Source organism: Anomaloglossus baeobatrachus, chromosome 1 (genome assembly GCF_048569485.1).
Source record: "Anomaloglossus baeobatrachus isolate aAnoBae1 chromosome 1, aAnoBae1.hap1, whole genome shotgun sequence".
In the NCBI taxonomy this organism is placed as follows: domain Eukaryota; kingdom Metazoa; phylum Chordata; class Amphibia; order Anura; family Aromobatidae; genus Anomaloglossus; species Anomaloglossus baeobatrachus.
This window is the reverse complement of record NC_134353.1, coordinates 374,485,140-374,506,749: the sequence shown is the minus strand read 5'-3', so window position 1 is coordinate 374,506,749 and position 21,610 is coordinate 374,485,140. Positions and strand designations below refer to the sequence as shown.

Genomic DNA, 21,610 nt, shown 5'->3' with positions numbered 1-21,610 from the left:
ACATCATTCCGCCTTACCGGCGGCCCTTGGACCCCTGGGACCTTAACTTGGTTCTCACGGTCTTGCAGAACCCCCCTTTGAGCCTCTTAGGGAGGTTTCTTTGTATCATCTTTCACAGAAAGTGGCCTTTCTGGTTGCCATAACTTCTCTCAGGAGAGTCTCTGATTTGGCTGCGCTCTCCTAGGAGTCACCTTTTTTAGTCTTTCATCAAGACAAGGTGGTTCTCCGTCCGACTCCGGACTTTCTTCCTAAGGTGGTCTCTCCCTTCCACCTTAACCAGGACATTACCTTACCTTCCTTCTGTCCGGCCCCTGTTCATCGCTTTGAAAAAGCTCTGCATACTCTAGATCTGGTGCGTGCTCTCCGGATCTATGTGTCTCGCACCGCTGCGCTTAGGCGGTGCACCTCTCTTTTTGTGCTAACCACAGGTCGGCGCAAGGGCCTCCCAGCTTCTAAGCCGACCTTAGCCCGTTGGATTAGGTCGACCATTTCGGACGCCTATCAGAGTACGCAGGCGCCTCCCCCGCCGGGGATCAAAGCACACTCGACCAGAGCTGTCGGTGCCTCTTGGGCTTTTAGGCACCAGGCTACGGCTCAACAAGTCTGTCAGGCTGCCACTTGGACTAGCCTGCATACATTTTCGAAGCACTACCAAGTGCATGCTCATGCTTCAGCAGGTGCGAGCTTGGGCAGACGCATCCTTCAGGCGGCGGTCGCCCATTTGTGAAGTTAGGTTCTGCCTACTTCTTAGTTTTTTCTGTTTATTTCCCACCCAGGGACTGCTTTGGAACGTCCCAAGGTCTGGGTCTCCCAAAGGAACGATAAAGAAAAAGAGAATTTTGTTTACTTACCGTAAATTCTTTTTCTTATAGTTCCATCTTGGGAGACCCAGCTCCCTCCCTGTTGCCTGTTGGCAATTTCCTTGTTCCGTGTGTTTTCACATGCTGTTGTCGTGAACAGAGTCTCCGGTTGTTCCGGCTCTTGCTCTGTTCTACTTGTGGGTGGCTATTCTCCTTCAGCTTTTGCACTAAACTGGTTGTGACTGGTTCACCAGGGGGTGTATAGGCTCAGAGGGAGGAGCTACACCTTTTAGGTGTAGTACTTTGTGTGTCCTCCGGAGGCAGAAGCTATACACCCAAGGTCTGGGTCTCCCAAGACGGAACTTTAAGAAAAAGAATTTACGGTAAGTAAACAAAATTCTTTTTTTTTTTAATTTTTAAAACTTTTTTTTTACCAGTACCCCTAGCTACACAGCTGAGATATGCAGAAAAGGAACTCTCCTATTACAAACGTCCCTCTGCCGGGTGTAAGGCTGGGGCCACACGGGGACTACTGCAATGCACTTGCATGACACTCGGCTCGTGCTGGCAGTACAGCAGAGCCGAGTGTCATGCGTGTGTCCTTGCAACTGAGGTCCGTTCGTGCGAGCAGACCTCAGCTGCGGGGGGTGGGCCGGCACTCAGGAGGGGAGGGATTTCTCTCCCTCTCTCCTGCGTAGCCGGCTATTGCCATTCTCGCACTGCACTGGCAGTACACCGGTGTACCGCGAGTGCAGTGCGATTTTTCTTTCGCCCCATTCACTTGAATGGGTGCGAGAGAAAGAGACTCAGCTTACAATCGCAGCATGCTGCGATTGTTTTCTCGGTCCGATTAGGGCTGAGAAAATAATTGCTCATGTGTGCTGACACACAGGCTAGAATTGGTCCGAGGGGAATGCGATGTTTTATCGCACTCCAGTCGCACTGTTTTTTCTCGCCGTGTGGCTTAGGACTTAGAAGAAGTGACTCCTGATAGCTACAGGAGTCCTCACATGACCCTGTGCTTCCATGACAACCATGGGATCCACGTGATCACATCCCGTAACTTACGATAGGCCCGCTATTACATAGCGCTGTAACATTTTTACAGCGCGGTAAAAAGGGTTAACAGGCGTGAGTGGGTAGCAAATCCACTCGTGCTTGATAGCTGCACATGTCAGCTGTTCAAATCAGCTGATATGTGTAGCGATCGCTGCCAGCAGCAGCAGGCAGGCATTTTTTTTTAAAATCAGATACTTTTTTATTAAAACAGAATACATACAACAGAATAACAAATCGGCATCCAAATTAAATTTATCACATCTATTACCCCTTTAACTCCCCATCCCGCCCCCTCCCCCACCCCGGCAGTAACATTTCTCCCCGATACTACATCCCATTTAGTACACACTTAGGACGCCCTTCAACTGTAGTATAGCAACCATCCCGTTGTGCAGGAGGAACAACTAGTAACACAAATAAAACAAAACACACACATCAGAAGTCTCAGACGGCTATCCCGGTCCCAGACCAGTTTATTGGTCCATCACTCGTCTTATTCGCATTGCAGTCAAGGAGACCATAGCTTCTCAAACATTTTAACATTCCCCCTTCTTTCATACACTCCCCGTTCCAGCTGAAGAATACATTTCACCCTTTTAATGTACTCTCCCCTGGTCGGGGGGTCTTTTTTAATCCAGGACCTGGCGATTAGCTTTCTTGCCGCATACAGCAGCCTAGCAATGACAATTTTCATAGTATTTTCCACCCCAAGCTCCTCAACATATCCCAATAGGCATATCACTGGTTCCCTGGGGAGGACACACCCATATGTTCTTCCTATCTTGTGGATAACCTTAGTCCAAAAGGAGACCAGTCTCGGACAAGACCACATCATGTGAAAAATACCTGCGTCAGATCCCTGACACCTTGGACACTCCGAATTCCTTTTCAACCCCATTTTAAACATCAGTAAAGGAGACCTATATACCCGGTGAATCACGTATAGGTGAGACAGTCTGGCTGGTTCGCTCATGGAAAGTTTAGGGACATACTCCAGGATACTCTCCCACACCTCCTCCGTTATCGGCCCAACTTCCTCCTCCCATTTAGATTTAGCTTTAATTGGGTAGTCTAAAAGAAAGGTATGTAGTATATCTTTATATGTGCCAGAAATGATCCCTTTAGTGCTTCCTCCGCCCTTACACACATACTCCAGTACCAGGTCAGTCTGTATGGCCACACTTTGTTTAGCCGCTTGGGCTGCAATCGCATGTTTTAATTGTCTGTAGTGGAGCCAGCCGGACGCCGGTAACTGAAACTCACTCTGTAACTGTGGGAACGATTTCACAATTCCCCCGTCCAATATCTGATGCATGTATATCACACCCTTGCGTCTCCACTCCTCAATATTCCCCATTTTCTAAATCTCCGGGAGATTACTGTTATCCCAGATAGGTGTAAACTTGGTTAACCGGGTCACCCCTCTCACCCTTTTCAGCCTATCCCAGGTCTTATTTATAAGTGCCATTGTAGGAGATGTTCTACCCAGGAGCCCCACCGCACCATCCTCTAGTCCCATTACCAATGGACTTCTACCCACTATGTATTCCAGTACTTCTTTAATGCCCCCATCTTTCTCTCGATCAGACCAACCCCTGAGGTGTTGACATTGCGCCGCTATATAATACAATTCCGGATTTGGGATTGCTAGACCCCCCTCATCCTTCGGCCTTTGTAAAGTCTCTAATCGCACCCTAGGCTGCTTTTTACCCCACACCAGGTCCCTAAACAGCGAGTTTATCCCTTTAAATCTTTTCCTTGAAATACAAACAGGGGCATTGTGCAGTATGTATAGGAGTTTAGGCATTACTACCATCTTTAGCAAATTAACCCTTCCAACAACTGACAAATGTAGCTTGTTCCAGGCATCCACCTTGGCTCTCAATTTTTTAAGGAGAGGCCATAAGTTCACCTGTATGTATTTTTCTACTGGCAGAGATATCTGGATACCTAGATATTTAAATTCGTCCACATTCTTCAATTTGTTAGCCCCAGTATCCTCATTTGTCCAGGCTATTTCCCCATCCACTTTAAAGAGGCTCGATTTAGACCAATTAATGGTCAGTCCCGAAACTTCTCCAAATTTCTCTATTATCTGCATGGCATGATCCAATGAGGCTGATGGATCCCCCAAGAAAAGTAATAAATCGTCAGCATAAAGAGCTATTTTCTCCTCTAAATGCCCATACTTAAATCCATGGATCTCCTTTGATTTCCTAATGGCCGCCGCCAGAGGCTCTATTGCAATAGCAAATAGGAGCGGCGATAGTGGGCAGCCCTGCCTCGTTCCCCGGTGCAACTCAAACGCTGAGGAGGTCATACCGTTAACTCTAACTTTAGCAGTAGGCCTATTATACAACAGCTGCACCCACTTTACAAACCGTGGGCCAAAACCCATATGCTGCAACACTTTCCACAGATACCCCCACTCAACACTATCGAACGCTTTCTGGGCATCTAGCGAAGCGATCACCCTCCGGCCAGGGTTGTCAGGCGGCAACTGTAGATTAAGGTACAATCTCCTGATATTAGCAGCTGTCGACCTATTGGCCATGAACCCTGATTGGTCCATATGGATTAGGTTAGATATAACTCCAGTCAGCCGGTTTGACAACACCTTAGCCAGAAGCTTCACGTCCGCTGTTAATAACGAGATGGGTCTATATGAGTCTGGAAGCCTCGGATTTTTATCCTCCTTAGGAATTACTACTATTATTGCTTCTCTCATAGATTCAGGCAATACACCTTCCCCCTCCGCCACCTCAAAGACTTTCAATAGTTTGGGTAATAGGATTTCTTCTAACTGTTTATAAATTTCAACTGGTAGCCCGTCTGCTCCCGGTGCCTTGTCATTGCTCATGCCATGCAGAGCGCCCTCCAGTTCATCAATAGTAATAGGTGACTCCAGTTTATCTCTATCCGCCACAGACAACACCGGAAGCTCACCTCGCTCAAGAAACGAGTCCACCTCTTCCATCCTCATCTCTCCGCTAGAAGAATATCGCGTGCGATAGAAATCTTTAAAGACCCCAAGGATCTCCTCAACCTCAGTGACCTGTGTCCCCTCCACCGTGTCCATACCATGCACAAATGAACTACTCCTTTGAGCTGCAGCTATGACCGATAATAGATGACCAACTTTTTCCCCTTCCTCATAAAAATGCAATTTTTGGAATGCCTGCTTCCTTACCGCCTTCTCCAAAAGCATCTTATTAACCTGTTCATGCGCCTGCCTAAGATTTTGCTTCGCGTCCGTAGTAGTACTCCGGATTGCTTCCAGCTCTGCCTTATCTAAGGCCTCCAGGCTATCTTTCTCATCCTGCCTCGTCTGTGTTTTACGTTTACAGATATCCCTGAACAGGAGCCCCCTGAGGTATGCCTTCATCGCATCCCATACCACCAGCGGACCAGTGCTACCCTCGTTGTGGATAAAGAAATCCCCAAGATCCCGTTCTATATTCCCCATATTAATATGACGGATCCATGCTGGATGAAGCTTTCACTCTCCTCTCCTTCCCCCTGTCAGGGTCCCCCGTCATATGGACACTAGAATCGGGCTATGATCTGAAATCACTCTTGTCAGATATTGCACGTCGCTTATCATTGCATCCATCAGATCACTAGCTAGAGCCATGTCAATACGGGACAGAGTGTTATGCGAAGCCGAATAACAAGAGAAGCAGGATACCCTCCCATTCCTCACTCGCCAGGCATCCACCATTCCAAGTTCCCCAATAAGAGTGCCAAATGAAGTCATACAACTATCCTGGATACCTGGAGGTCTACTACTCCTATCCCAGTACAGATCTATCACATTATTGAAGTCCCCCACCAGTAAAAAAGGGATTACTCCCCCCTTCTCAGAGAACTCCCTTATCTCCCTTAGTTTGGTGCACTTATATGGAGGTGGTATATATATTGCAGCTATACACATGAGTCTGCCAAATATTTTACACTTGACGGCCACACACTGTCCCTCTTTATCCACATGCACGTCTATCTCTTCCTATTGCACAGAGTTATGGATCAGCAGTGATACACCCCTTGCATAGTTGGAAAAGGTGGAGTGATAGGCCTTCTGCACCCATCTCCTATTTAAAACATGTGTTGTCTCCTTTGTTAGATGCGTTTCTAGTAGACATATTACTGACGGGTTCTGGTCTTGAACATATTTAATTATTGCCGCTCTCCTAGACCTATCTGATAACCCTCTAATATTCCAACTCAACACCTTAATTCTATCCCCCATTATCCCACCCAGTAAAACCATCAAACCTTGTAGTATCTCCCCATGCTGCCTTTACCCTACCCCTTTCCCCCCTCCCCCCCTGCTCCCCTCCCCTCCTACTCCCCACCACTTCCTGTTTTCGAGTACTCCCGTGAAGCATCGGGTTTTCCAAACCTGGTCCATAATCCCTACTAAATTCCCCCCTACCTCCCTCGCCTTCCCCTCTTAGACACATTTTAAAACTCGTCCCTTTTCCAACAATTCTCCACTCCCCCCCTTTCTATGTATAATCATATTCCACTCAACCAATATAACAGTAAAATGGCGAACAGTCAGCAGGCAGGCATTAACCTGACACAGTCCATGACGTACAGAGGAAGTCATGTGGTGTGAAGAGGTTAAAAAAGGGTTACTTTATGGGGGGTTTTACTCTGGCTGTGTGGCGTAGGCCTGTGCGGCAGGTGTCCCAGATACTCTGACGGCGGTCCTGACTTCAAAGCAATGGCGCCTGGAGCGGTGCATGCACAGATGGAGCTCTCAGCCAAGAGCTCCATCTGCGCACGCGCTGACTCCGGGTGCCATCATTTGAACCCAGAGCATCTGGGACACCCGCCACACCTGCCTGCTGCATACAGCCACTGCAGCCCGCCTGCTGGCACGGGGAGGCAGCTGGCCACGCCAGTTCTCCACCTCTCGGTAAGCTACAGTATATTCGGATCTTAAGACTCACCCCTCATTTTCCTCCCAAATTTTTGTCAGGAGAAGAGCGTCTTATAATCTGAAAAATACAATACATAGAGAGACACTCGCCTAAAGAGGTTGTTTAAGACACAACCCCTATGCAAGCCTGAGATAATGGTGGCTGCCGCAGACCCACGTGGGTTACACTTTAATGCTGGAGAAGAAAAACAGAGTTAATGGCACGCTGCTGCCGAAGTAATAGACTGTTGATTTAACCAATTCTTTATTTTACAGGTCTACGCATTGCAGACGTCACAGCTTCCTTCATGAGGACATTGTTGGATTTTTCCTTTGTCCTGATGGAGGCTCGGACCTCTGCAATGCATAGACCTGTAAAATAAAGAGTTGGTTAAATCAACAGTCTATTACTTCGTCAGCAGCGTGCCATTAACTCCGTTTTCCTTCTCCAGCGTTGTCGTGTGGGTTATAGTTGTACTCAGGAGAGATAGCACTTGAAGGAAAACTTCCCAAACTTCGCATGTAAATTTGAAAAGTTCTGGACTAAAGCAAAAATTTTGAGGGGAAGAACATTTTCATTTTTGTGTTCCACTGTTATAAACTTTTGTGAAGCTTTCTGTGGCTCCACAATGGTCACTACACATACTTAGGCCACCTTCACAAGTGCGTATAAGACACATACGATGAGGAAAAAAAAAAGTACCAATGTTTTCAATCAATGTGTCATCTGTATTTTTCCGCTATGACTAAAGAAATAAAGCGATTACAAAGCTTCTTCTTATATCTGCACTCTCAAAGTTAAGTACCGTTCCTTACCTTCTGAGCCTTGCCACGTGCCCAAACAGTAGCTTCCAACCATGTGTGGGGTATGGACATATACAGGAGATATTACACAACAAATTGTAGTGTCCGCTTTTTCTTTTTAACCTTGGGAAAATGAAACATTTTGTGGCGAAAGTAACATTTTTTGGGGGGAAAAACAAGTAATTTTTCATTCCACATTGTGTTAATTGCTATTAAACTTTTAATAGTTCTAACATCCTAAAAAAAGGCATTTAATAGATATGTGGGGGACAAAAGAAGCATGAGTTAGGCTACATGCGCACGCTGCGTTTTTCTTTGTCGCTCCATTGGGAGACCCAGACAATTGGGTGTATAGGCTATGCCTCCGGAGGCCGCACAAAGTATTACACTAAAAGTGTAAAGCCCCTCCCCTTCTGCCTATACACCCCCCGTGCTCCCACGGGCTCCTCAGTTTTTTGCTTTGTGCGAAGGAGGCAGACATGCACGCAAGCTCCACAGCTTAGTCAGCAGCAGCTGCTGACTATGTCGGATGGAAGAAAAGAGGGCCCTTAACAGGGCCCCCAGCATGCTCCCTTCTCACCCCACTCTTGTCGGCGGTGTTGTTAAGGTTGAGGTATCCATTGCGGGTACGGAGGCTGGAGCCCACATGCTGTTTTCCTTCCCCATCCCCCTTAGGGCTCTGGGTGAAGTGGGATCCTAATCGGTCTCCAGGCACTGAGACCGTGCTCCATCCACAGCTCCTGAGGACTCTGCTGGATAGGAGCCGAGTATCGTTCAGGGACATGGCCCTGCTACTTTGAGGTACTCTGTGTCCCCGTGGGGACAACGCACAGCAACACTCCAGCATTGCTGGGTGTGCTAGTGCACCGGGGACCGCGGCGCTGACCGCGTTTGTGCCATTACACACTGCAGCGTCGCTGAGTGTGTTAGTGTATGGGGACTGCCGCGCTGACCGCCGCTGCTATTGTTATCACTGCGGCGCGGCTGGGACTGTTAGTGCGCCGGGGACTTCCGCGCCGACCGCGCTTATACGGCGGCCGCGCTTATAACTCGAGTCCCCGGCTTTTGCGGCCTAGTCTCTTTTTCTTCCCGCCCCCAGCCCTGCCAGTCAGGGGAAGGGCGGGACGCTGTACAGGACGGCAGCACTGAGGGCTGGAGCATGCTTTGCATACTCCACCCCCCTCACTGTGCACAGTGGGGCACCAGTTCCCGCACTTTCTGGGTCACGCCCACGGCTCCCTCCTCTCCTCAGGACGCCGGCAGCCATTCCTGTCAGCTCCTCTGACGCTGCAGAGGGGAGACAAGCTCTGGGGGACCCAGGCAGGGATTCTGGTGGCCACACAACCGCTTTAAGCGGGCGGTAAGCAGCACCTGAGGTGCTGGCCCCACTTGTGCAGAAGTGTAATTATAGATTATATGTTTATAGGCTATACTTTACACTGTATGGTGCACGGTTGATTTCTGGCTATATACCGTATTGTGTTGCTCAGGGGAGACAACAGCATGGCGCCCACAAGAGGCAGGGGTGCCAAAACACAGGCTTACTATGCTGCCTGCGCCGCATGTACGACCTCGCTACCGGCAGGTTCCACTGACCCTCATTGTGTGCACTGCTCGGCCCCTGTGGCACTTGCTCAGCCGCAGCCTCTGCTAAGGGGGGCCCAGGGGGAACCACCAGCTAACACTGTCCAGGTGACAGGGACGGAGTTTGCAGTTTTTACTGACAGACTTTCTGAGACTATGGCTAAGATTCTAGAAGCTTTGCAGTCCAGACCGGTATCTCAGACCATGGGCACTGTGGAATCATTGCCCCCTGGTTCCCCTCAGTTGGAACAACAATGTTCCCCCGGGGTGTCTCATAGATCCCAGGGTGAGGTCTCTGACACGGACCGCAGCCCCAGACCGCCTAAGCGAGCTCGCTGGGAAATCCCCTCGACCTCATCACATTGTTCAGGGTCTCAGAGGGAGGACTCTCTGTATGATGAAGCGGAGGTAGCTGATCAGGATTCTGATCCTGAGGCCGCTCTCAACCTTGATACTCCTGATGGTGACGCCATAGTGAATGATCTTATCGCGTCCATACATCAAATGTTGGATATTTCTCCCTCGGGGTGCGGGCAGGTCCCAATTCTCCTCGTACAAAAGGCCTCAGAAGGATCAGAGGAACTCCGATCCATGGCGGTCTAAGTCACGCCCTAAAAAGACCGCCGGAGGTGCCGCTACCAAGGCGGCTTCCTCATGACTTACGGCCTCCTCACACCGCATCCTCGGTCGGTGGCAGGCTCTCCCGCTTTTCCGACATTTGGCTGCCACAGGTAAAAGACCGTTGGGTGAGAGACATTCTGTCTCACGGTTACAGGATAGAGTTCAGCTCTCGTCCTCCGACTCGATTTTTCAGAACATCTCCGCCTCCCGAGCGAGCCGATGCTCTTCTGCAGGCGCTGGGCACTCTGAAGACAGAAGGAGTGGTGGTCCCTGTTCCTCTTCAGCAACAGGGTCACGGTTTTTACTCCAACCTGTTTGTGGTTCCAAAGAAGGACGGGTCTTTCCGTCCTGTCCTGGACCTAAAACTGCTCAACAAACACGTAAAGGCCAGGCGGTTCCGGATGGAATCCCTCCGCTCCGTCATCGCCTCAATGTCCCAAGGAGATTTCCTTGCATCGATCGATATCAAAGATGCTTATCTCCACGTACCGATTGCTCCAGAGCATCAGCGCTTCCTGCGCTTCGCCATAGGAGACGAACACCTTCAGTTCGTGGCACTGCCGTTCGGCCTGGCGACAGCCCCACGGGTTTTCACCAAGGTCATGGCTGCAGTAGTTACGGTCCTCCACTCTCAGGGTCACTCGGTGATCCCTTACTTAGACGATCTGCTGGTCAAGGCTCCCTCTCAAGAGGCATGCCAGCACAGCCTCACCGCTACTCTGGAGACTCTCCATAGTTTCGGGTGGATCATCAATTTTCCAAAGTCAAATCTGACACCGGCCCAATCGCTGACATATCTTGGCATGGAGTTTCATACCCTCTCAGCGATAGTGAAGATTCCGCTGAACAAGCAGCGTTCACTACAGACGGGGGTGCAATCTCTCCTTCAAGGTCAGTCACACCCCTTGAGGCGCCTCATGTACTTCCTGGGGAAGATGGTGGCAGCAATGGAGGCAGTCCCTTTCGCGCAGTTTCACCTGCGTCCTCTTCAATGGGACATCCTACGCAAATGGGACAGGAAGCCGACGTCCCTCGACAGGAACGTCTCCCTCTCTCAGGCAACCAAAGCTTCCCTTCGATGGTGGCTTCATCCCACTTCATTATCGAAGGGGAAATCCTTCCTACCCCCATCCTGGGCGGTGGTCACGACGGACGCGAGTCTGTCAGGGTGGGGAGCAGTTTTTCTCCACCACAGGGCTCAGGGTACGTGGACTCGGCAGGAGTCCTCACTTCAGATCAATGTTCTGGAGATCAGGGCAGTGTATCTAGCCCTAAAAGCGTTCCAGCAGTGGCTGGAAGGCAAGCAGATCCGAATTCAGTCGGACAACTCCACAGCGGTGGCTTACATCAACCACCAAGGAGGAACACGCAGTCGGCAAGCCTTCCAGGAAGTCCGGCGGATTTTGATGTGGGTGGAAGCCACGGCCTCCACCATCTCCGCAGTTCACATCCCGGGCGTGGAAAACTGGGAAGCAGATTATCTCAGTCGCCAGGGCATGGACGCAGGGGAATGGTCCCTTCACCCGGACGTGTTTCAGGAGATCTGTTGCCGCTGGGGGATACCGGACGTCGACCTAATGGCGTCCCGGCACAACAACAAGGTCACGGCATTCATGGCACGTTCTCACGATCACAGAGCTCTGGCGGCAGACGCCTTAGTTCAGGATTGGTCGCAGTTTCAACTCCCTTATGTGTTTCCTCCGCTGGCACTGTTGCCCAGAGTGTTACGCAAGATCAGGGCCGACTGCCGCCGCGCCATCCTCGTCGCTCCAGACTGGCCGAGGAGGTCGTGGTACCCGGATCTGTGGCATCTCACGGTCGGCCAGCCGTGGGCACTACCAGACCGACCAGACTTGCTGTCTCAAGGGCCGTTTTTCCATCTGAATTCTGCGGCCCTCAACCTGACTGTGTGGCCATTGAGTCCTGGATCTTAGCGTCTTCAGGATTATCTCAAGAGGTCATTGCCACTATGAGACAGGCTAGGAAACCAACGTCCGCCAAGATTTACCACAGGACGTGGAAAATATTCCTGTCATGGTGCTCTGATCAGGGTTTTTCTCCCTGGCCATTTGCCTTGCCCACTTTTCTGTCCTTTCTTCAGTCCGGATTGGAAAAGGGTTTGTCGCTTGGCTCCCTTAAGGGACAAGTCTCTGCGCTCTCTGTGTTTTTTCAGAAGCGCTTGGCCAGACTTCCACAGGTACGCACGTTCCTGCAGGGGGTTTGTCACATCGTCCCTCCTTACAAACGTCCGTTGGAACCCTGGGATCTGAACAGGGTGCTGACGGTTCTTCAGAAACCACCGTTCGAGCCAATGAGGGATATTTCTCTCGCACGCCTTTCGCAGAAAGTGGTTTTCCTAGTAGCAGTCACTTCACTTCGGAGAGTGTCTGAGCTAGCAGCATTGTCATGCAAAGCCCCTTTCCTGGTGTTTCACCAGGACAAGGTGGTTCTGCGTCCGGTTCCGGAATTTCTACCTAAGGTGGTATCCCCTTTTCATCTCAATCAGGATATCTCCTTACCCTCTTTTTGTCCTCATCCAGTTCACCAATGTGAAAGGGATTTGCACTTGTTAGATCTGGTGAGAGCACTCAGACTCTACATTTCTCGTACGGCGCCCCTGCGCCGCTCGGATGCACTCTTTGTCCTTGTCGCTGGCCAGCGTAAAGGGTCACAGGCTTCCAAATCAACCCTGGCTCGGTGGATCAAGGAACCAATTCTCGAAGCTTACCGTTCTGCTGGGCTTCCGGTTCCCTCAGGGCTGAAGGCCCATTCTACCAGAGCCGTGGGTGCGTCCTGGGCTTTGAGGCACCAGGCTACGGCTCAGCAGGTGTGTCAGGCGGCTACCTGGTCGAGCCTGCACACTTTCATGAAACACTATCAGGTGCATACCTATGCTTCGGCGGATGCCAGCCTAGGTAGGCGAGTCCTTCAGGCGGCGGTTGCCCACCTGTAGGACGGAGCCGTTACGGCTCTATTATGAGGTATTATTTACCCACCCAGGGACTGCTTTTGGACGTCCCAATTGTCTGGGTCTCCCAATGGAGCGACAAAGAAGAAGGGAATTTTGTTTACTTACCGTAAATTCCTTTTCTTCTAGCTCCAATTGGGAGACCCAGCACCCGCCCCTGTTTTTTTGTGTACACATGTTGTTCATGTTGAATGGTTTCAGTTCTCCGATATTCCTTCGGATTGAATTTACTTTAAACCAGTTTATAATTTTTTTCCTCCTTCTTGCTTTTGCACCAAAACTGAGGAGCCCGTGGGAGCACGGGGGGTGTATAGGCAGAAGGGGAGGGGCTTTACACTTTTAGTGTAATACTTTGTGCGGCCTCCGGAGGCATAGCCTATACACCCAATTGTCTGGGTCTCCCAATTGGAGCTAGAAGAAAAGGAATTTACGGTAAGTAAACAAAATTCCCTTCTTTGCAGCGTTTTTGCTGCATTTTTGGCTGCAGTTTTGTTGTCAGAACTTTCTGACATTTGACTTCCCAGCAAAGTCTGAGAAGTCAGATTTTCTATGCGCACATTGCAGTTTATTTTTTAGCGTTTTATTTGTCAAAAGTTTGTGACAAAAAAAATGCAGCATGTTCATTCTTCCTGCATTTTTGTCAACATTTGTCACAAAAACGCAGCAAAAACGCACCAAAAATTACAAGCATTTTTTGTGACATTTCCAGGCTCTTTGACAACATACAGTTTTGTCTACAGTTTGTGAACAAAAAAAGATGCAGCGTGCGCATGTAGCCTTAGGCTGTATGCGCAAGTTGCGTCGTGTCCCTGCAGAAATTTCTGTAGGGATTTGACAGCACATGTGCGCGTCAAATCGCTGCAGAAACACTGCATAATGAATGCAGTGTTTCTGCAGAAAAAAAGCCGATTTCATGCGCTCTGGATGCAGCCTCTTTTACAGACAGAGCAGGATCTGCATCCAATGCGCACGGAATAAGTGACATGTTGCTTCTTAGAACGCAGCGATTTAGAACAAAATTTTGGCATCCAAATCGCTGCGCTCTCAAACGCAGATGGATAATTCACAATCTTCATAGATTGTGCTGGGGACGCAGGATGCATGCAGTTACGCTGCGGTGCAATACGCAGCGTAAATGCATGAAATTCAGCAACGTGCGCATGAGCCCTTTAAGGGTGTTTTAAACGCTGCAACATCGCTAGCGATATATCGTCGGGGTCATGTCATTAGTGACGCACATCCGGCGCCGTTGGCGACATCGCAGCGCGTGACACCAAGGAGCGACGATCAACGATCGCAAAAACGTCAAAAATCGTTGATCGTTGACACGTCGCTCCTTTTACATAATATCGTTGGTGGTGCATGCCGCTGGTTGTTCGTCGTTCATTGCTATGTGTGACACAGGAACGACAAACATCTCCTTACCTGCGTCCACCGGCAATGAGGAAGGAAGGAGGTGGGCGGCATATTACGGCCGCTCATCTCCGCCCCTACTCTGCTATTGGGCGGCTGCTTAGTGATGCTGCAGTGACGTCGCTATGACGCCGAACGCACCTCTCCCTTGAAGGAGGGATTGTTCGGCGGTCACAGCGACGTCGCTGAAAAGGTATGTGCGTGTGACGCTGCCGTAGTGATGATGATCGCTACGACAGCGATCACCAAATTTTGCACGAACGACGGTGGCGGGTGCTATCGCGCACGACATCGCTAGCAATCACTAGCAATGTCGCAGTGTGTAAAGCACCCTTTAGTCTGCTGGAAGCTGTCCCTAACAATACATCTCAACAATAAAGTTGTCTCCTCCCCTGCAAACTAGACCTCTCCTCCTATAACCAAGCCTCCTCAGTTTAGGTTAGTGTTATTCGGAGGCAGACATGGGTCAGTCTGAGACTAGTCCTCGAGAGAAGGTTAGCATCTAAACTAAACAAGACTTTGTGTTGTAGATCTTGGATGATATTTTGTGCTAAATAGTTAGATTCCTATAGATATCCAAGTATTTGGACTGGACAGGTCTGCCACAACCATTTGTAGATAGAGCATATTTTGTATCATAAATCTACCTTTTGAAATGTTAACAATAGAGACTCAACCAGCCAGTAAGGCTAGTTTCACACTTGCGTTGAACGGTATCCGTTGCATTGCGTTGTGTGACGGATGCAACGGATGTGTTGCTTATAGTGGCACAACGGATGCAACGTTTTGTTTTTTTACAGTTTTACCGTCGGCAGACTACTGTGAACGATCAGCTGATCGCTAACAGTAGTCGGCCGCCGGGTGATCAGCCGATCACTCCCAGTAGCCGGCCGCCGGGTGATCAGCTGATCACTCCCAGTAGCCGGCCACCGGGTGATCAGCTTATCACTCCCAGTAGCCGGCCGCCGGGTGATCAGCTGATCACTCCCAGTAGCCGGCCGCCGGGTGATCAGCTGATCACTCCCAGTAGCCGGCCGCCGGGTGATCAGCCGATCACTCACAGTAGCCGGCCGCCGGGGTGATCAGCCGATCACTCACAGTAGCCGGCCGCCGGGGTGATCAGCCGATCACTCACAGTAGCCGGCCGCCGGGTGATCAGCCGATCACTCACAGTAGCCGGCCGCCGGGTGATCAGCCGATCACTCACAGTAGCCGGCCGCCGGGTGATCAGCCGATCACTCACAGTAGCCGGCCGCTGGGTGATCAGCTGATCGTTCGGTCGCCGACAATGTGTGCGGGGGGCGGAGTGCGAAGTGGGTGGAGCCGAGCGGGGCCATGGCTGAGGATGTCAGTGCCGCGGGGACTGCATCGCTGGGGGACAGGTGTGTGTGTGTGTGTGTGTGTGTGTGTGTGTGTGTGTTTTGTGTGTGAGGGAGGGAGGGAGCGGAGCCGAGCGGGGAAGTGTCGGGCTCCCGGCACACGTAACCAGGGTTCCTTGGTTACCCGATGTGTACCCTGGTTACGGGTGGAGGGAGCCAGAGCGAGCATGCGCAGTGAAATCCAAAGGATTCCGCTGCTCAAAAAAACGTTACATGCTGCGTTCCTTCCGCCCGACGCAGCGTCAAAATAACGACGCTGCGTCGTCTGGCGGATGCAACGCTGACACTTGCGTTACAGTGCGTCATCCATACAAGTCTATGGAAAATACCGCAGTGCGTTAACGGACTGCGCTATTCTCCATAGTGACGGACTCCGCTGAACGCAAGTGTGAAACTAGCCTAAACCATAAGATTTCTACCCTGCTCGAGCTATCCCAATCAGCTATACTTAACCCCTTCACTACCTTTTCTGTTTTTTCCTCCCCATCTCCCAAGAGTCATAACTTTTTTCATCTTTCTGCCCATATAGCCATATGAGGGCTTGTGTTTTGCAGGACGAGTCATACTTTTGAATGACCTTATTCATTTTATCATGTGATGTACTGGAAAGCAGGGAAGAAAAATTCAGTTGAAATTATGAAAAAAGGGGAATTACACAATTTGTTTTTTGGAGGGTTTTATTTACCATATTCACTACATAGTAAAACTGACTGGATAATATGATTCTGCAGGTCAGTACAAGTATGCAGATACTAAACATGTATAGAATTATTATTATTATTATTATTATTATTATTATTATTATTATTATTATTATTAATAAACATTTTTGGGGAAATTTTGTAAGAAAATGTTTTGCTTTTGTCACCATTTTTAATGATCTTTTTGTTTGCACGATATTGGGCTGTATGATGGCTTTATTTATTTATTTATTTATTTATTTGCTCCCTGGGTTGACTTTTATACTGATACTATTTTGGAGGTAGATATAATGTTGTGAACTTCTTATTGCATTGGCCAATAAGATGTAAGGCTATGTGCACACTGCGGTTTTGTTTCTCCAGCGAAAAACGCACCCTCTGGCAGAAAAACGCGTAAAAAAGCATGCATTTTTGCTGCGTTTTCGGTGTGTTTTTTGCCTCTGGTTTTTTTTTTGCTGGGGAAGGTCATACATGCAGTTTAGGGCCACAAACTCCACCCAAAACTGCACCAATAAAGGCCTAATTCTGGCTTTTTAATTTTTTTATTTTTTTTTTCTTCTCATCACACTGTCCTACAGATTTGGATCAGTTTGTTTCATATTGACAGGTCTGATGTTTACAAATGCAGCAATACCAAATAAGTGTGTGTTTTGTTTTTTTTGTTTTTTTTTTGTAATGGGGCAAAAACTTGAACCTGCTATACCCAGTATTGCATTAGCATTACTATTTATAGCAAAAATCACGATCTTCTATGAATGGCGGGCATAGGACGGCGTTCACAGGAAGATCGTAATAACAGGTACATCTACATTAGCAGATCCCCAATCAAAATAGGTTGATGACCCAGCTCACCGCGTATAGACTCAATGGGGCTGTGCACGGGAGTACAAAAAAATAACCACATTTAGAAAAATTAGACTCTAGCACTTAGTAAAAAAGAAGAACAAGCAACCATATGATTTAGAACTTTTTTTATTTTTTTTTATTTAATATATTGGCTTAGAGAAATTATCCTAGTCAAAAAAATGTGGAACTCTTCACACACCAGTAAGGTGCCTTTTCTATTTCCAGCGTTATCCCTGATATATCCTTATCAAGAATCACATAGTGCCAGCGATCACAGTGCTTAACGGTACCATACATTCTTTCTAAATATCACCTAAGATGATAGATTGGCTCATTAACCCGAGTATTCCTTAAGCACCTGTGTCATTCAGAATATATTATTATTATTCATTAAATGAGATATTCATATTTAAAAGGGATTAACAGAATAACCCCCTTACTGGTCATTTGATAGATTGCCTTTCTATATCCGTATAACAGCTTCCGGACATTTACCAGGACCAGATTACACAACCTTTGTCTGCCAGATCCGTTGGTGACACACGATTATCACACTGAATAGCAGGCTTATTGCCATAACCTCTACCAATACAAGGGAATCCTCAAATACCAAAAAGATGTTAAGTGTAATGACCTCTTTGTATATCACACATAAGCTATTTTAGTCAATGCTGAAGAAGGCAATATAGCCGAAACTTTTTTTTTATTAGCAGATCCCCGGCTGTCATGACAACCCATCGACACCTGGGGATCACGTTACGGATGCACCGATGGGCAGGGGAATGGTGTGCCTCCTGCCAGTGCGTGTTAAATGCCGCTATCAAAGATTGACAGCGGGATTTAACAGGTTATCCGCCACGGTTGGAACTCTAATCCAGTCGTGGGCTGATTAAATCAGCCATCATGTGCATCACACAGAGCTCACTTCAAGGGCAGGAACACAACCCTTGATGCAATATTACATCAAAGGTTAAGAAGGGGTTAAAGGGTTTGTCCACTCATGTGACCTTGTTGCTAATCAGCGACCATTATTGGGCTGCAGACACGGTGCTGATATTTATTTTACAAGGGAGACTTCATTTCAAAAGGGGTTGTCTAGGTAGTGGATGAGGATGGTAATTTTCTAGAGCCAACAGTAGCTATCCTTGAAGAAGGCAAAATTTAATTATTTGGGATCTTCATGGACTGGAATCACATGGCAGGAAGACAATTTGAATTAAAGGGGTAATCCCGTCTTGAAAATCCTACCCCAATAAGCAGCAACAGCTCCAATTAGAAATGTAGTATAGTTCTCCTGATATATAGCCATGTCTCTTACCTCATGTGCAGAGCATTGCAGCTTAGGTATCCATGGTTACGACCACGAGCAACTAAAGGCCCCGTCACTCACACACAACAAGATCGCTAACGAGATCGTTGCTGCGTCACCGTTTTCGTGACGCAACAGCAATCTCGTTATGTGTGACACCTACCAGCGATCAGGCCCCTGCTGTGAGATCGCTAGTCGTTGCTGAATGGTTGGGACCATTTTCTTCAAAGGCGCAGGACACATCTCTGTGTTTGACGCCTACCAACGACCTCCTAACACAGTCCCAACGCCCGCCGAGATCGTTATACAGGTCGCTGATCGTTACTGCGTCGTTGGTAAGATCTGACTGTGTGACATCTCACCAGCGACCTCCCAGCGACTTACCAGCGATCCTTATCGGGTCACATCGTTTTCGGGATCGCTGGTAAGTCGTTAAATGTGACGGGGGCTTAACTGTCCCTAAATGCATGGCCATAAGCTTGGATACCTAATCTATGTAATGCCCTGCACATGAGATAAGTGACATAGCTACTCAGGAGAACTGTACTACAGTTCTAACTGGAAGTATTTGCTAATATTCTTATTACACCTAATATATAGTGGGATAGCATCTTGGAGATGGGAATAATCCTTTTAAGACATTTTGTATACTAATCCTTTTCAATTCTTTTCTTAGGTACTGGCAACAGATATGTCCAAACACATGAATCTTCTGGCTGACCTGAAGACAATGGTCGAAACAAAAAAAGTGACCAGTTTGGGAGTTTTGCTGCTTGATAATTATTCAGATCGGATACAGGTATAAAAGAAAAAATGATGTCTATTTATGCATGCCATATCTGGGCCAAATAATTTCCATCCGAACTTTAAGGCTATGTGCCCACGAGATTCTGTACCCGCGGATTTTGCCACTGAAAACCTTCAGATTTTCTAGATAAATCCGCAGGTTTGAGCTTGTACAGACACTCCCCATGTTATCCTATGGGATTTGGGGAGTGCTGTGTCCATGCTGCGGTACGTGCGGCTGCAAAATATGCTGCAGATGTCCCACAGCCGCACGTAACTGCATGTCAATTATTCCTGCAGAATTACCTGCGGAAATCCCAGCCCTCCACAATGGAGATAGAGGCCGGGACTTCCGCAGGTAAGTCGCATGACGGTTTACCGCAGCTATATCGCTGGAATCCCGCAGCTATGTATAGCTGCGGAAATCCGGGGATCAGCTGCGGGAAACCTGCGGATATATCCGAAGGTGCGAGCTCCCGTGGTCACATAGCCTAAGGGGGTTGATCACATCATCTTATTATCACAAATGTGTTGGGGACTTGATTTGTGGCACATACTATTAAATACAAGTGTTACAGGTTCTCCTCCTGCACTTTAGTGCCGTCTTGGTCACATACCACATAGTTTCTGTTCTCACAAAAACAAGTCCTTATGGTAACATCAGTCCATTTCCACCGGCCAGAGAAATTAGGCAAGAAAAGTGATGTCTATCATATTTTCTGTCTTTTGGATGAACTATTCCCATTGAAAATTTCTTTAGCTGCTTCTGGACCGCCCATTGACTATCGTGTAGGTGGTCCCGCTCCTTCTGAAACCTCATTGCATAATAGCACAGCTACAGGCGATTGTGTAACGTCGGGAACAGGGATCCCGCTGTCTGGGTCCCTATATAGAAGGCACAGATGGCTTTAGTCTGGGCCTTCTCTGTCGTTGTATACAAAGCACTTTACAAGCGCTGTGGACACCGTAATAGAGAGTGCTGATGATGCTTTGTCCTGCATATATTCCATATGCAGTGGTCATATAATTGCTGTGTAAAGTGAGGGAGCAGGAACTGCTAGGTCTTAAAAAGATCAAATCAGCTCTGCTATGCAACCAGAAGACTGACTCTCTACTGTAAGGCCCTATGCACTCGTTGCGGTTTTTGACACAGTTTTTCAGAAATCTGCATGCCTCTCCGGAAACCAGCAAAGTCTATGGGATTTTAGATTTGTTGTGCACACGCTGCATTTTTTTTCCATGCGGTTTTGGTGCAGAAAAAATCTGCAGCATGTCAATTATTGGACAGGTTTAGCACTTTTTTCATCTAGTGACTTGAGTTCATTGACTTTCTTGATGGCCCAAAAAACCTCGTCAAAACCGCATCCGGTTTTGATGCGTTTTTTTGCCACAGCGCTTAGATCTGGTGCAGAAAATTACTGTACCAAATCTACAGCGTGTGCACATAGCCTAACCGAGACCAATATGCCAGCCCCAGTTACAAGGGGAATAAAATTAAAATATCGTTATACAGGTCGCTGATCGTTACTGCGTCATTTTTTATGACCTTATGGGGGCACAATATATATAAAATAAATGCATAAATGAATAAAAAGTAACAGGTAAAAAATAGCACTGCGGAATATGTTGGCGCTATAGAAATAAAGATTATTTTATTATTATTATTATTATTATTATTATTATTATTAAAATAAATCATTAAAAAAAACGCCACTGTCAATCCAAAGTGCTGTTACTAGCTCTTCCATCCGGAAAAAAACAAACATTTATTTATTATAGAATGAGGAACAAGTGTATAAATGCATTTTAGGTTTTTGTTTTTATTTTTACAGAAATAAAGGAAAAGATTACATTTATTTTTTTTCACCAATATCGACCCCAAAAAAGACAGAGGATAGTGTCATTAAAATGAAGACCCATGTATCCCAAAAACTGACCTTAATGTTCGAACAGAACGGTTTCTAAAACTCTTAACACCACATGTACAAAAAACTGAATGTGCCTGGTCAGGAATAGGGGTAAATGGTCTGGTATTGAACTGGTTAAAGTGAATGCTGTTCTGAATGCTTCTGATGTCCTCCTTAGAGGTGTAATATACAGTAAACCTCATGTATTCAGTCCTGGCTCCCTGTCTACATGTTAATGCCAGAAACATTGCCAATCTGTAGTGATTTCTATAGTGTTCGTAACTTCTCCATTGCTCTCTTTTTAGGTCCTTCAAAACATGGTTCACTGTGCAGACCTCAGCAATCCCACCAAACCACTGGAGCTGTATCGCCAATGGACAGATCGGATTATTGTGGAATTCTTCCATCAAGGGGATCGGGAGCGGGAAAAGGGAATGGAGATCAGTCCAATGTGTGATAAGCACAATGCATCTGTTGAGAAATCACAGGTATTCCTCAGCTTTCTT

General features: G+C 47.7%; 1 protein-coding gene across 4 annotated transcripts in view; it reads left to right on the top strand.

The window, feature by feature from the left end:
* PDE4C (phosphodiesterase 4C) overlaps positions 1–21,610 on the top strand; it is a 574,417-nt gene that overhangs the window by 541,009 nt on the left and 11,798 nt on the right. For all 4 annotated transcript variants that reach the window (XM_075352494.1, XM_075352496.1, XM_075352495.1 and 1 more), the window contains 2 exons: positions 19,088–19,210; positions 21,410–21,592. In XM_075352494.1, the coding sequence (XP_075208609.1) occupies positions 19,088–19,210; positions 21,410–21,592 (306 nt within the window). The remainder of the gene's footprint in view (positions 1–19,087; positions 19,211–21,409; positions 21,593–21,610) is intronic.